At 35.0% G+C, this 15,269-nt stretch overlaps 2 protein-coding genes across 2 annotated transcripts in view; both read right to left on the bottom strand.

Annotated features, from left to right (window-relative positions):
- Positions 1 to 5,556: 5,556 nt before the first annotated feature.
- LOC107724380 (ras-related protein Rab-35-like) lies at positions 5,557 to 14,602 on the bottom strand. Its single transcript, XM_016533288.1, has 6 exons — positions 14,537 to 14,602; positions 10,820 to 10,943; positions 10,358 to 10,481; positions 7,492 to 7,616; positions 7,036 to 7,160; positions 5,557 to 6,647 (listed from the first exon to the last, which is right to left on the bottom strand). Exons 1-6 carry the CDS (start codon positions 14,600 to 14,602, stop codon positions 6,519 to 6,521), a joined length of 693 nt encoding a protein of 230 aa, XP_016388774.1. The 3' UTR covers positions 5,557 to 6,518.
- The window catches only part of LOC107724378 (GCN1 activator of EIF2AK4), a 58,755-nt gene continuing 57,574 nt past the window's right edge, over positions 14,089 to 15,269 (bottom strand). Inside the window, exon 58 of the mRNA XM_016533287.1 lies at positions 14,089 to 14,727. Within this exon, the coding sequence (XP_016388773.1) occupies positions 14,602 to 14,727 (126 nt within the window). The 3' untranslated portion in view covers positions 14,089 to 14,601. The remainder of the gene's footprint in view (positions 14,728 to 15,269) is intronic.

Genomic DNA, 15,269 nt, shown 5'->3' with positions numbered 1-15,269 from the left:
TAGGGTGTACTTCCTCCAGCCTATGAGAATGAAGGGAGCACTTGTGTCCTGATCGTGAGCTGTAGTCGGGTGTGTTTTCTGTCTTGTGTTCGGTGTGTGTGTGTGTGTTTTTTTGGGTTCAATCAGTGAAAGTCGGGCAGATTTTGAGCAAAGCTATGCAGCTGTCTTCTTTCTCGCAGAGGTGTTTTTTGGCTCGGAGAAACCCAAAGAGTGATTTTTTTTTATACGTACAAAGACACAAACAGGTTTGGAATAATAAAAAAAAAGGAATCAATATATTTGTAAATGTATAACTTTTCAATGATAAATCAACTTTTTTAGAACAATCTCTATGTAAGCGCTTGTCTGTCGTGTGGTCTGGTTTGTAAGTGTTTCTGGAGGATTCGCTGGAATCGCTGTCTGATTAGAACTGAATGTAAACCATCTGAAAACTCTCAATCCAGACCCAATACATCACAGTGAGGATTGATCCAGATCGATGTGAAATAAGATGATTGAGCCGGTCTGTAGGAGAGGTACTACAGGTCAACGAGGATAAAAGTTTCATTTTAACAAAGTCATATACAGTGTTCGGTAAGTTACCCTAAAAAGTAATTCATTACTAGTTACAAATGACATCTAAGCGGTGTAATTAGATTACTGTACTAATTACTCTCTCTAAAAAGTATTGCATTACTCATTACTTTCTAAATCCCATGTCAGCCTCGACCAGCTGAACAATACAAGGATACACTGTAAAAAAAAAAATCTGTGACATTTACGGTAAAATACCGGCAGCTGTGGTTGCCAGAATGTCACCGTAAAAAATATGGTAGCAACATTTTAGGTTTTACAGATTTAACTTAAATTCACAATAAAATGCCGTATTTCATTAACTGATGTAATGTTAATAAACCAACACATTGAAGTGCTAATATCTGTTTTGAACCATTGTAATGCACTGATAACCACCAAAAACTGGTGGTGATGAGAAAGTCACACGATGAACCAAAGCTCATCACAAACAGCTTTTCTACGAGCTGAGGAGTGTAGTTCTTATATATAGAAGGTGCACAGTGTCATTCACTCAAACACTAAAGCCCATCATGGTGACACACATGAAACTGAAATAATGCAATAAACATTAATTTAACAACATTAGATGTAAGATTAAACCCTAATGTACACATCTAATAAGAAAAAACGAAGCAACGTTATTTCAACAAAAAAAACATCAAATATGAAGTGTCATGCAGGGAATTCTGGGAGTGTCAATTTACGTTTTTTCACTGTAAATTATACAATGACTTTTTTTTTTTCACTTCCAAACACCGTATTTTTAACAGCATTTTACTGTAAAATTACATTAAATGTAATTACATTTATTCACTGTATATAGTATGGAAACTTACTGTTAACCAGTTAACAGGTTTTTACTGTAGCATTTTAACAGTCTTTTACTGTTAAAATCACAATCATTTTTTACAGTGTAGACATGAAACTGCTCCTTTAATTCTTTCAAATAAATAATACAAAACTGCATAAATTATGCTTGAACTGACCAAAGAATTTAAAGGGAGAAGGTTACATTAAAAACATACATTTTACATTAGAAGTTAAATTTTGATGTTAAATCCACTATTGTTTTATATAGAATATAAATAATGCAATTATTCTTAATGCAATTACATCAGAAGTAACTGTAATTACTGGAAAATTAAGAGTAATCCCCCTTTTTTTCAAGGGAAAAGCAATTAAACTACAGTAATTAATTACTTAGTAATGCATTACACCCAACACTGGTCATATGAATATTCACCATAGTGACCATTTTTAGTATGCAAATACAGAAATTGCACAAACACGCATAATTCAATAGATGTGACTTAAATTGCACATAAAACAACTTTCAATTTTCAGAATATTTTAACAAAATTCATGCATAAAATGTACATTTGTGCATGTAAATATTCTCGTCCCCTTTTAAAAGCTTGTTAAAATGGCTTTAAAAAAATCCTCTGACATTTAAATATCACTGAAGCAAAATCTCAATGACATTTTACTCCAAATTACATTAAATGCCACTTTAGAAAATTGCTTTTGAAAGATCCAAACTGAAGCTGATGTATATGACAAAGGTGATTTAATAAGGATCAGATGTTTATAATTATTTTGGATGTTTTCATTAATGCCTGTAGTGCTTCTCCTGTCTGACGGCGGGTGAATGAAACACGCGGTTATATTAGCAGTGGTTTAAATCTTCCAGACAGCAGCCGCAGCCCGAATCACTCCACGTTTATAGTATTAATCATCTCTCGTCTGCTGTTCTTTATGTAAAAAACATTTCAATGTCATTTCTTTAGATTCTTTTCTTGCGTTTTACACACTGTTCTGTAAGCGTCTCATCACATTGACTTTGTACTGCTGTCCTTTTGCCATTTAAACACTGTTTTTGCAAGTCTCTCGTCTGTCTTAAATCTGTGCGAGCTGCTGTTGTGAATGCGTTTTTTCCTAGTCATCCACCATTTCTACAAATACTCTGTAAATGTCACCAGTCGCTCAAACGGGCACTACTAGTTCCTTTATCACTAGGTCTTCATGCATGTGAGTGGATGTGCACGCCTTTCTATGTACTGTACATTTCATTCATAAGACAAAAACAAGTTGTTTGAATAAGATCAATGGACATTTGATAAATTATTTTAATAGAAATATTGAGTATTAAGCAATTCTATCCTAATCCTGTTGGTCTGATTGTTATATAAACAATTCAAAAAGCTATTTTACATAGAATACATGGGGGGGGAACAGATTAATAAATAAAAGAGGGAGAGTTCTACAGCTATCCGAGTAAATAATATTGTATAAAGCAAATATTCATGGTTTTCACCAGCCTCATTAGTGCCAAGTTTCCTTCCTGAAAATGAGCATATTAAAAACATACATATATCTACTCAAACACTTTATCTTTGCAGTAAATCTTAAAAATGGCTGCTAAAAAAACAACATATCAACATGAACCTCACTACATTTAAAGTAAAAATGATACTTAAGTCATGCCGATTAAATTATCTGTTATTACTTTGAATAAAACCAGAAAGTGTCAAATGGACTTAAAGCGAATTATCACACACAGCTAATATATATCGCATTTTGTAATATTCTTCACTTCCAGACAAAAGTGTATGTATCTGTACATTTGTAAGTAATACCGTGGTAAACAAGTAAATAAGGCAGATTTTATACTTTCCATAATGTGTTTGCTATTTATACTCGTAGTAAGTTCGATCCAGTGTGTTTTTATAACTATTAAATTCTTATTTTTCCAACAGATTCCTTTAAAATACCAAGTTATATACAAATGTAGACATAAACATACGTCCATGTTTAAAAAGATGTGGAACGCACTGTGATGCATCAGAATAAAAAAATACAAATGCAAAAGTTTCTCAATCATCAGTTATTCCAGTAATAAACCTGAAGAATCGTCGCAGTCCTGCAATAAACATCGAGAAGAGCAAAGCATGTAAACAAATGTGCAACGTGATGATGCTTAATAAAGACAAGGACAAACATGCTTGTGTCAAATATTAATTCTTAAAATATTTATTAATGATTTAATTCATAAAGGGGAGGTCCACTATACATTTCTTTTCTCCAGTGTATAATATAACCACAGCTGAAAAAAGTGTTTCAACCAGCTCACTTTGCATGGACATGTGCTAATATGTCAAACGTGCATGCATATGCACACGCATGATATCACATGACTGGATTGAAATTGGCTCACAGCACAGCCTGGGCTTGTGGTGCGTTTTGGCTTACTGAATTAATACAAATCATGAAAATATTTCTATTGGTGAATCTCACAAAACCACTCAAAAACGAAATTAAATTTTAGATATTAAAAAATAATATTTTTTTAAAAATGAAACCCATTTTAGGTTGCTTAATCTTTTTCTTTGTTTTGCATATTTCAATTTTAAAGCATTTATATATCATTGTACTATTTCTTTTAATTAATGCAGCTCTAAATTCATTGCATTACATTAAAAAAAAATCTCTGCAAAAAATCTTTACATTAACACTATAATGCAAAAAAAAAAAAGTTAAAATAACTTTTTCTTTCATAATGACTTCAATTCACATAATTAAAAACACCAATTTCATGTATTTACTTAATCTGCAAAAAATTGTAAATTTTTACATTAACATTTTAATGCAAAACAAGAAAATAAGCTTAAAAATTCTAAATGTGCCTAAAAATTGGCTTCACTTTTATGGAGGAAAAAAATGTTGTAATGACTTTAATGCAGATGCATTTCAAAAATCTTTTTAATTCTTTGCAAAAAATGCTACATTTTACATTACCATTTTAATGCCAAAAAAAATATATATATATTAAGGTGCCTAAAAATCAGCTTAATTTCCTTTATGAAAAATATATTTTTCTTTTAAGGTGAATTGGGACATGGTCATGTTTTTGTGAGATTCACCTCCATAGAGACACCAATCTAAATTCATTGCATTACATTAAAAAAAAATCTCTGCAAAAAATCTTTACATTAACACTATAATGCAAAAAAAAAAAAGTTAAAATAACTTTTTCTTTCATAATGACTTCAATTCACATAATTAAAAACACCAATTTCATGTATTTACTTAATCTGCAAAAAATTGTAAATTTTTACATTAACATTTTAATGCAAAACAAGAAAATAAGCTTAAAAATTCTAAATGTGCCTAAAAATTGGCTTCACTTTTATGGAGGAAAAAAATGTTGTAATGACTTTAATGCAGATGCATTTCAAAACTCTTTTTAATTCTTTGCAAAAAATGCTACATTTTTTACATTACCATTTTAATGCCAAAAATATATATATATATATTAAGGTGCCTAAAAATCAGCTTCATTTCCTTTATGAAAAATATATTTTTCTTTTAAGGTGAATTGGGACATGGTCATGTTTTTGTGAGATTCACCTCCATAGAGACACCAATGGAGGAGTATCTGTCATCTGTCAAAGGTGGACCTGCCATAAAGACTGTTCAGTAAAAGTGTCAATAGCATATTCAAGAAATTTAGGGATGAACCCAAGATTCTGATTCACCCATTTGGCTTAAACACCACATATAAAAACATATTACATTTCATATTAGCAATACACCCTTTGCAACTGTGCATAAACACGGTGATTATGTTTTTAAACCTTGTCTCTATCAGCGTCTTCCAGGTCCAGATGATTGTGCTTCATTCAACCTCATATGGCACAACAACGTCCGGAAAACGGCTGATACGGAGGAGAACTGTATGGCAACACTGAAGGAGAGGACTGTTCTGAGATTATGGTAGCATCATCCACGCTCATCCTCTTCATCTTCACAGGAAAAACAAAAGCAGAAAAACACGAGCCTGAAGACATCTGTGAATGTCAAAGGAGCTCTGCTGTCCACATCATGAAGACCCGAAGCCTGAACTAATGCGGTGAATCTCATGAAAGCATGTAAATCTAAATGACAAAAAGAAATCACATTTTCCATGAAGAAATTAAGCCTACTTTAAGACTTTTTTTTTTTTTGACTTTGTTTTCATGATGATTAATGCTAATGCTCTTTTTAATGCACATTACTGAAACACATCCAGATGTTTTAATTCTCATTGCTATAATAGTCATTTTTAATGTACTACAGCAAAAAATATCAAATGATACAAAAATGTCTTTAAACAAGCATCAGTTAAATGAAGTACAACAAATATTATCATGATGTACAATTACTTTACAATTTATAAACATCAAATTTCTTGCATTGGCAATGAGAATTTCGGATGAAATGTGCTTGATCCTAAACATAGGCTTCATTTTCTTTATGCAAAATATAATACATTTTTAAATGTGACCTGGAGATGCTTTTTTGCGAGATTCACCCAATGAAACAGGCTTGAGAAAAAAGAAAAGAAAAAAAAAAACCATGATGGATCACTAATTGATATTATTTAAAAATGAACTAATAAAAACTCAAAGTTGTTGGCATCTGTCTCCTTTTGAGTCCATGGTGAGTAAATGTCTGTAATTGCATGCTTTCATAAAAAAAAAAAGTAAAAAATGCAAAAAGGGGAAAAAAGGCCAAAATTGTTCTTGGAGACAAAAACAATGGCATTCCACAAAAAAAGCGAGAAAGAGAAGCAAAATAAAGACTAAAATAAAAATCACTCCTGAGATGGTGGATAATAGAGATATATAATCACTGTAGAGTATACAGAGAGTAAGCATACAGAAACCTGCATGGTTTGGCGATCACGTCAGGTTGCTGGTCCTTCAATAAAGGAGGAGGATCTTTTATTAAATATCACGAATTCCACATAAAACTACTCGACTCTGATAAAATCTGTACATTTTCTTTTAAAAAGTCACTGTGGTTTGTCTCGGTCCAAAAAGGACTGCATTTTTCCGCACTGTGTTTTTGTGAAATCTTAAGTGAGATGATCACAGTCCATCTGCGTGTGCAGATCGCCGTGCAGAGGAACATCTGTCCATCCACTAGCAGCATTTTTTTTTTCGTTTGCTATTCTTGCTGAGTTTAATCACATCGTTCTGCTGCTGTTGCTGCTGTTTGGCCACAGACTCTTTCTTTGCCCGGAGCACCAGCTCTGTGATGCAGTTAAACATCTACACAAAGACCAGAAACACACACGGATATGTAATTGCACCCTCCAAAACTGATTCTAATAAATATTAACACACTTCATACAACATATACAGTACAGCTATAAAATCTGATTAGATGAGCCGCGTTTGAAGTCGCTGTAAAATAGATGACACACAGAGACATACATCAGGTAATTTCAATTTTGTTTTGACTACTTTCAACTAGGGATGTGCACAAGTGATTAATTATTCAAGTGCTCATTCTGTGAAATATGAAATTAAATATTCTAGAGCAGAGCAAAAGTACATTTTAGAGAGTTTTCCAGACCTGGAAGCTGCACACTAGTGAGTTTTAGGTGTTTCACAGCACAATCCGAATGGTCCTAATACAGAGCCCTGAGGAACTCACCTCCTCCACGTTGATGTTCTCTTTTGCGCTCGTCTCAAACAGGCTGATTCCCATCTGCTCAGCAAACTTCTGTGCGTCATTCGTCTCCACAACCTTAGAGTTTGGATCGTCATTTTTATTGCCCACTTAAGTGAGAAAATTATAGAGATGTAGACAAATTAATACAGAAGTCACCATTGAATTGACTTAATAAAGTCTACTAATTCATGTACTAAAGGGTTCATATCATGGAAATAACATCACAACCATGGGCTCATTAACATATGACTATCCACAGTGTGAATTACACCACATTTCATATGCAAAGATATTAGCCAATCAAAACAGTGGTCGTTTACAAATAGAACTGGACTTAAAAATACAAACAAAATAAAACAAAATTATACATACAAAAAAATAATATAATATTTAAATAAAATAAAATGTAACATGTAGAGCATTTACTGGAGAACTCACCTAATATTCGACAGACGTCATCGCAGTTCTGGTTTATTTCATGCAGCCATCGCTTGACATTGACAAAGGATTCAGCACTGGTGACATCATACACTACTATGACCCCATGGGTTCCTCTGTAATACCTGAGCATGGAAATAAAGAGTTTTAAAGAGTTCAGCTTTAAATTAACAAGAATTTCTCTCAGCAATCAACAGTGGACAGAGGAATAGCCCTGTGACCAGGGTTGTGCCGATAGACGATAGTATCGTGTATCGTCTGTGGCTGATGCCTTTGACGATATCAAGACGATTATTATTATTAGGCTAGTATTATTATCTAATTAATTTTAGGGCATATTTGTCACATCATATTTCTTTTTACGCATTTTTACAGTGTTGCACGCTATAACCAATCACACACGATTCTGTTGAACTTATGAATGCAATGGCCAATCAGAGACGTTCAGATGAGTCATTGTTGCGCTCGCTGACTGAATTCTGCTCTCTTGCAAATTCTCTCAACATAAAGTGCAGATGTACGTGCGATGTAAGTATAAGAGATAGCTTCACTGATTAAATTGGGAGTGTTTTTTTAAAGTTCCTTAACTTATGCTAAATTGAAGTCAGTGATGATGTTCTTTGCTCGTTTTCTGTAGCTGCTGTTTAAATATAGTTGAGGAAATGTAAGCATTATAATTAGTAACTTACGTTTTTATTTAAATTGTGATCATGTTAAATACAAATTCAGTCATATTAAAAATATTTTATGATATGACATCCATATGCTACTTGGCGAAAAAGATATAATGTGTAGTTGATAGATTACACTAACATTTGGCTGCTTTTAACCTTACCCTGGAGTTGGTTCACTCTACAGCTATGAAACTAAGCAAGTAAATAATTAAATAAATTAGCACGATGATTTCGTGTGTCGGCGATCTCACAGGCTGATGATAGGACGATATGACTATGGAGCATATCGCCCAAAACTACCTCTGACTTTAAAAGCACAGGCCGTCTTCTGTCCAAACACAGACACAAAGACATTCACACACAAAGAGCTCTTTGAGAGGCCTGGAGTGACCAAACCCTTCTGTCATTGACCGAGCCGGTCACAGTTCTGCCTTATTAACAGATCAAAACCTCACATAAACATGCATGAACATACTTACACACACTAACGAGACACTAATGAAGCGGCACACATTCCCTTCTTGTTAGCTACGTAATGACCATCCGGCTTCAGGTCATCGCACACGTAACCATGCCACATTAACACTGGTCCAAAACTTACAAAAAAGTGTCTTTGTAATTTTACAGGCAGAAATGTAGTTTGAGCTCTTGAATACTTTAATGTAAGCCATAATGTTGAGGGTTTTTGCAGGTTTTATGAAGTAAATGTAAGACTTAAGACCAAGTAAAGAAAATGTAAGGAATAAATTGAATGTAACACAATAGTATCATGTCAATATGGTCTCTAAATGTAAATGTCTTCAAAGAAAAAAAAAATTGCCTTGAAAAGCTCTCCTTCCAACCACTAGAATACGGAAATAGCTTTTACTGCATCTTCAGATCACACTGCAAAAGTTTGTATTTTTTGCCATGTTCTCCTGTGAAAATGCCTAAAGATTCATGAAGGTCAAATTAAGACTTTTAAAAACCTTGTTAAGACTCCCAGTAACCTTGATTTTTCTGGTAAAAACTTCATCTTAAACTATTGATTAATGTATTTTAAGCAAATTCTGTATGAAAGCTTCTACACAAATTAAGTTTATTATGCAATGGTGTGTGCTTCAGGAATCGTAAGATACATCCAAACATCACAACAAATGAATCCTCATGCCACAGGAAGTGTGAACTTAAAGCCCAAGCCTTCAGTCCCAGAGTGCCGATGGTAGATGCTGACCCTCAGTCAAACAGTAGCTATAAAATGTTACAGCACTAATTAGGAACATCAAACAGATTCCCTGAAGCGTTTCTCACACACACAAACAAGCACAACGAAATCACGTCACACTATTAGGCAGCTGTGTTATGAACATGCAAAACTGTATCGCACGCGTGCTACAGTGGTAAATTTATTCATCGCACAGACTAGTTTTTTCATAGCACGTGCGACATATGTCGCACTGTACAGCCCTGAAATGTATCTTGACTTAAGGATGTTTATATTGGAAAACAAAACAAAATACTAAAAACGTCTTTTTTTTTGCAGCGGATGCAACATTTAATGCCATTACTTTAGAAATTCAAGACTTTCTGCTTTGATTCAAGACCTTTTTAGGCCTTAATTTGTTGAAGGTCAAATTAAGACTTTTAAAAACCTTGTTAAGACTCCCAGTAACCTTGATTTTTCTGGTAAAAACTTCATCTTAACTGCAACTGCAACAAACATCACAACAAATGAATCCTCATGCCACAGGAAGTGTGAACTTAAAGCCCAAGGACAGCTTCAGTCCCAGAGTGCCGATGGTAGATGCTGACCCTCAGTCAAACAGTAGCTATAAAACGTTACAGCACTAATTAGGAACATCAAACAGATTCCCTGAAGCGTTCTGTTAGCGAGCGGCACAGCCACGCTGGCACACACAACAGCCGCAAACAAAGACGTCCTGGAACATTATGTTCAATGTCTTAAAATGTTATTACTGAAACTAAGAATGAAAGCACAATTTCTATTAATATCAAAGAGAAATACCATAAAGAATTTATTCAGACCGGGGAAGATTTATTCTTCCTGTACAAAGCTTTCTTTCTTTCACACATTTCTTGATTCGCAATAAAAACCCTTTGTATTATGATTGATTATGAATCACAGATCATGTCAAGAACACAGGACACGTTCAGCTCAGCAGTAGTTTGATCACGTCATGCGTTTGACTCACGTAGACGTGATGGTTCGGAATCGCTCTTGTCCGGCTGTGTCCCATATCTGCAGCTTCACCTTCTCTCCATTAATCTCCACCGTCCGGATCTTGAAGTCGACTCCTATAGTGGTGATGTAACTACCTACAACACAAAACAACATCAAAGAGCATTGAATGTACGATCATAATAGCTTAGCTTGGGCTTTTTCGAGCCCTTTATTTTCATGATATGTTCTACACACATTGTCCTGAAAAATATTTTAGGAACAGAGTTACTTGAATTTATTCATTTCTATCAATTATTTTCTACATTGCAGAAAATAAAAGCTGCACAAGGACTTGGACCTAAGGTAGTGAACAAATAAAAACACTCCCAACACAAACAACACTCTTGGCTTCAGAAAATCGCAGGACTGTCTGTACAAATCAAACATGATAATAAATCAGACAGATGACGCTGGACATGTTCATGCATCTTACCTGAAAAAGTGTTGTCTGCAAAGCGCAGGAGAAGACTGCTCTTTCCAACACCTGGAACGACAAACAGCAAACAAAACCGAAGAATGAGGAAAAACCACGCAACATATGATGCAGCAGATTTCAGCTGAATGTGATAAATACTGGCTCCAGCAAACCCAGACGAAACCTCTCTGGACTAACGCCTGCTCACCATTAACGTTCACCATGTGGTTTCTCACACAGCCAATCAGATTGGAGCAGGCGGTATCGGTGAGATTTTACTGTGGAATATGAACGGTCTGTAGGCGTACCGTCTGAGACTACGACCGCTGACTCTCAGAAAAGAAGATAAACCAAGCAAACACCCTCTCCTGACAAATGATACCACTAACGCACAGGATAAAAGAGCTGACATGATTTACTCAGAGAAGGACTATAGAAACGCATCAAATCACTTGATTCCTGTGGCGTATAACCTGCTTACTGAAGAACATGGATCATATCATTAATTCTATTATAGGACTTACTAGCAGTGGACAAGCCGCATTTTGATTCTGAAGACAGACATTCATATCAATCAGTCTCTCAAAAAGATCACATAACCGAACAAATCCAGCCGCCAGAAAACAGATTGAATGCTTAGCTTATAACTGAAATCTAGATTACATCCCAGACAACCAGTGTCAAAAGCGAGCCTATCCCTGCATGCGGGACAAAGAATCCAGCAGATTTTCTTTCATCACAGACCACAGATCTGTACAATATCATTAGGTCACTTCATTAGAGTTCAGAATTCAACCAGAGGCCAAATAAAAGCCCTCAGAGCACAGAAAACTGAGGCTTGTGTGTAGTGTGTATCTACTGTAGCCCACAGCAGCAGAAGGGTCAGTGCCAGCGTGCCATCCATCACTCGTGTCATGTATGGACAATGATTCTAAAGATATATTTAAATTAACTGTTGTGTATATATGCAAGAGGTGATCGTAGTCGCGGGCCATGCCGGCGGTGGGAGGCTCAAACCCCGCGGCTTCGCTGCAGCTTCACGCCTCTCTCCAGCCGAACGCTTGGCTGGAACCCGTCTGACGTCCCGCCCGGATGAGAGCGGACAATTTCACCGCGGTAGATGCCGAAAGCAGCGGGTTTGTCGTCGGGGTTTGACGGTGTCAGCAGTCATTCGCTCATTACCGGAAACGGCGCTTCCTCCTGCTACACGCGCGGCTGAGGACCAATCAGAGCGCGCCGACGCCATATGACGTAACAGGCGTCAACAAGCCCGCGTAGCGAGGATGCATGTATTTGCGGTATATGAGTCAATGGCGGAACATCAATTAAATTATAAAAAAAAATTCATAAAATAGGTCAATGACAAATAGAATATCGAATATTATACGTTTTTTTTATTAACAAAAGTGCAACGTAGTTTTTCTCTTGAAAAACGTTTTTACCATTTTATGCAGCAGCAACAACAACATAATAATAATTACTAATAACACTACTTAATAATAATACTTTACACCTTCAGTGAGTGTACACTATAATATAACAGTACACAACCTAATCATTATTTTCAAAAAAATTTCACTTTTCTTTTCAAATACCATATAACTTTATAGCACCTTTAAAGCAGCTTCTCAATGCATTTTACATCATAAAAACAAACACACAAAAACGACAACATACAGAACAAAACAAATTAAAAGAAGACTAAGACGTACAATTTATAATAATCAAGAAAAAGTTTTAAAAAATGGTTTTTAAATTAGATTTAAAAGTAAATCGATTCTGTGCATATCTGATGTAAGAAGGGATGCATTCCATTTTGTTCCAGTTTAATTCATGAATATTAAGATGTTTTTTAGATTACTCAATCTGTTGCATCTTTATTTGCCATTTATACTTATATAAATTCAATCTATGTACATTTTTTTGCGCCAATGCAACAAAATGTTAACACTTTTTTTTTTTTTTACCACAGAATATACTTTGAATAATAAAAAAAACAAAACATTTTCCATATAAACCGCTTTAAAGGCAAAAACAATAAATTTGGTAAAAATAAAATATAATAATATTACAAATCATGATGGAAACGTATTGAATGCTTTACAAATGGGGGTGTTACACTTACAGAAAAGTAATTTTTTTTGGTCATGATTTTGTCTAATACAGTATTTTTTTTTTTAAATACTCTGTAAATACCATGATATTTTAACATAGTAATCTTTAGTGCCATGTACTATTGGCACATTTGGCAGTATTACCATCTGATACTGTACCATGTTACCACCATAGTACTTTTTTAAACAATGTCTGATTTTTCTTCCTTCGTGCCAACAAAGAAATGTTTTCATGACATCTCAGCAGTTTCTCAGTGAGAGCCAGAAAACTGTGCAACTTTCCAAAGCCGTCTGAACTTTGAGAATCTGCCAGAAAACTGCAGATTTGATTCCCTCCGGATCAGCTGAAGATGAATTACGTTGCCTATGGGCTCAGTAATGACACACAGACGGGTTTGCGATGCACTAAAACTGCAGATGTGTCTGATCACTGCTGAAACCTTCAAAGCTTTCAATAAAGACTTCAGATCCGTGGCCCTATGATGATGGAAACTCTTTTGTTAGTTTAATAACCCCTTTGTCTATTCTTATTTTTTACGCACTTATTCTTTCTTCAGTAATAAATGTAGTTTTAGGTACAAAGCAATCTGGACACACTTGACTGATTTTAAAAACGTTTTGATCCAAGGCATATATTTATGCAAAATCCTACCGTAAATATATCAAAACTTAATTTTTGATTAGTAATATGCATTGCTAAGAACTTAATTTGGACAATTTTAAAGGCGATTTTCTCAATATTTGGATTTTTTTGCACCCTTTGATTTCAGATTTTCAAATAGTTGTATCTCGGCCAAATATTGTCCTATCATAACAAACCATACATCAATTGAAGGCGCATTTATTCAGCTTTCAGGTGATGTATAAACCTCAATTTAGAAAAATTGACCCTTATGACTGGTTTTGTGGTCCAGGGTCACATTTGTCATTGACTCTTACATAAATGCAATCTATCTATATTATATTTCTAGCTCTGTTACAGCAAAATGTTGATGTTTTTTACCACCCAATAAACCTAGAAGTCTGAATCTGTCCTTAAAGGGATAGTTCACCTTCAGAATGATAATGATACACATGTCCAGATACTTGAGAATGATGCTTCAGTGGAGTAATAATGAGTTATCAGGTGTTATGAAGATGCATGAAATGATGAGCAGGAATTACGAAACAAACATAAATGTAATTTTTTTAAGTCAAACCGTTTATTAAATCAAAGTTTTCATTTTTTATTTATTCATACAACCATTATTAGTGGACACGGTGCTAACTGGAAAAATCAGCATCACATCCTTTGGGTTGTTAATGGCTCACGTGTCTCTCACACACACAGAGAGAAATCAATCACAACAGCGAGAAACTGCTCACCATCCAAACGAAATATAAAAGCGCAGCAGAACATCAGTGTTGGAAAAGAATTGGCACAAATTAATACTTCATCTTTCAGAAGAAAACCAAACGAAAAATATACATTTACAAATTAACAGCCAATTGAGGAAAATGCAGATTTTAGATGATGATTTCAGGGGCTCAGCACAATATATACTTTCCCAGGCTTTCCTTGTGGTGTACATGACATGAAGAGTCAAAGCTAGCGTGAGGAGAGTGTGTGTGTAGGACTGACTGATGCAGGATCTCGGAGAACATCAGCGGCTACAGCACTGGATTCAGAGCAGCTGAGGCTGTCCATCATGTCAGGATGGTGTCATCGATCTCTTCGTTGGAGTCGGGAAGGCTGGAGATCTTCTTCAAGGATCTGCGGTAACATTCTGACAGCAGCTCGTTACTGGCCGAGTCCAGGATCGCACTGATGCTCTGAAACGAATTTACACATGCAAACGTTATTCGAATCGCACTGCTTTTATTGGACACGGGACATACTGATTAAGAGGCGACTTTTAACGTGTTTTTTGGTCAATGATCTGCGTTTACTGTATGAAAAAAAGCTGTGAATATTCTGCCTAACCTCTTTTGTTGTCCAAACTGAAAACAAAAAACTGTTTTCACTCAGAAATTGCTAGTATATTTCACAATAATTACATAGAAATGGCATGTAACATTGAGATACAGAGATACCGCATTAAATGCTGGATGGAAACAGCAAGATGTGCGTAAAATCCTTAAAGGCACAATATGTAAGATTTATTTATTAAAATATCCAAAAACCACTAGAACAGTGTTATATATTTTGCTGACTTGTGTACTTACATTATCCCAAATGTTTCGAAGAATGTTTAAATCCAGAGAAATAAGCAATTTTAACTAGTTAAAATAGTTTTAAACAATGACGTGATAACCTCTCGATTTCCGGTTTTGTTTTGTAGAAAACATGGAAAAACCAAAGACGCTTTAATATG

Source organism: Sinocyclocheilus rhinocerous, unplaced genomic scaffold, assembly GCF_001515625.1.
Source record: "Sinocyclocheilus rhinocerous isolate Xijiao unplaced genomic scaffold, SAMN03320098_v1.1 scaffold3321, whole genome shotgun sequence".
Lineage (NCBI taxonomy): Eukaryota > Metazoa > Chordata > Actinopteri > Cypriniformes > Cyprinidae > Sinocyclocheilus > Sinocyclocheilus rhinocerous.
This window is presented reverse-complemented; position numbering and strand designations above follow the sequence as displayed.

What these genes read in the sequence shown, in the direction of transcription:
- LOC107724380 (XM_016533288.1), bottom strand. Translation starts at nt 14,602, where the DNA reads ATGGACAGCCTCAGCTGCTCTGAATCCAGTGCTGTAGCCGCTGATGTT. An exon ending in TGCAGACAACACTTTTTCAG is followed by an intron (nt 10,482 to 10,819) that starts GTAAGATGCATG and finishes TTTGTGTTGTAG; the next exon opens with GTAGTTACATCACCACTATA. An exon ending in AGAACATCAACGTGGAGGAG is followed by an intron (nt 6,648 to 7,035) that starts GTGAGTTCCTCA and finishes GTCTTTGTGTAG; the next exon opens with ATGTTTAACTGCATCACAGA.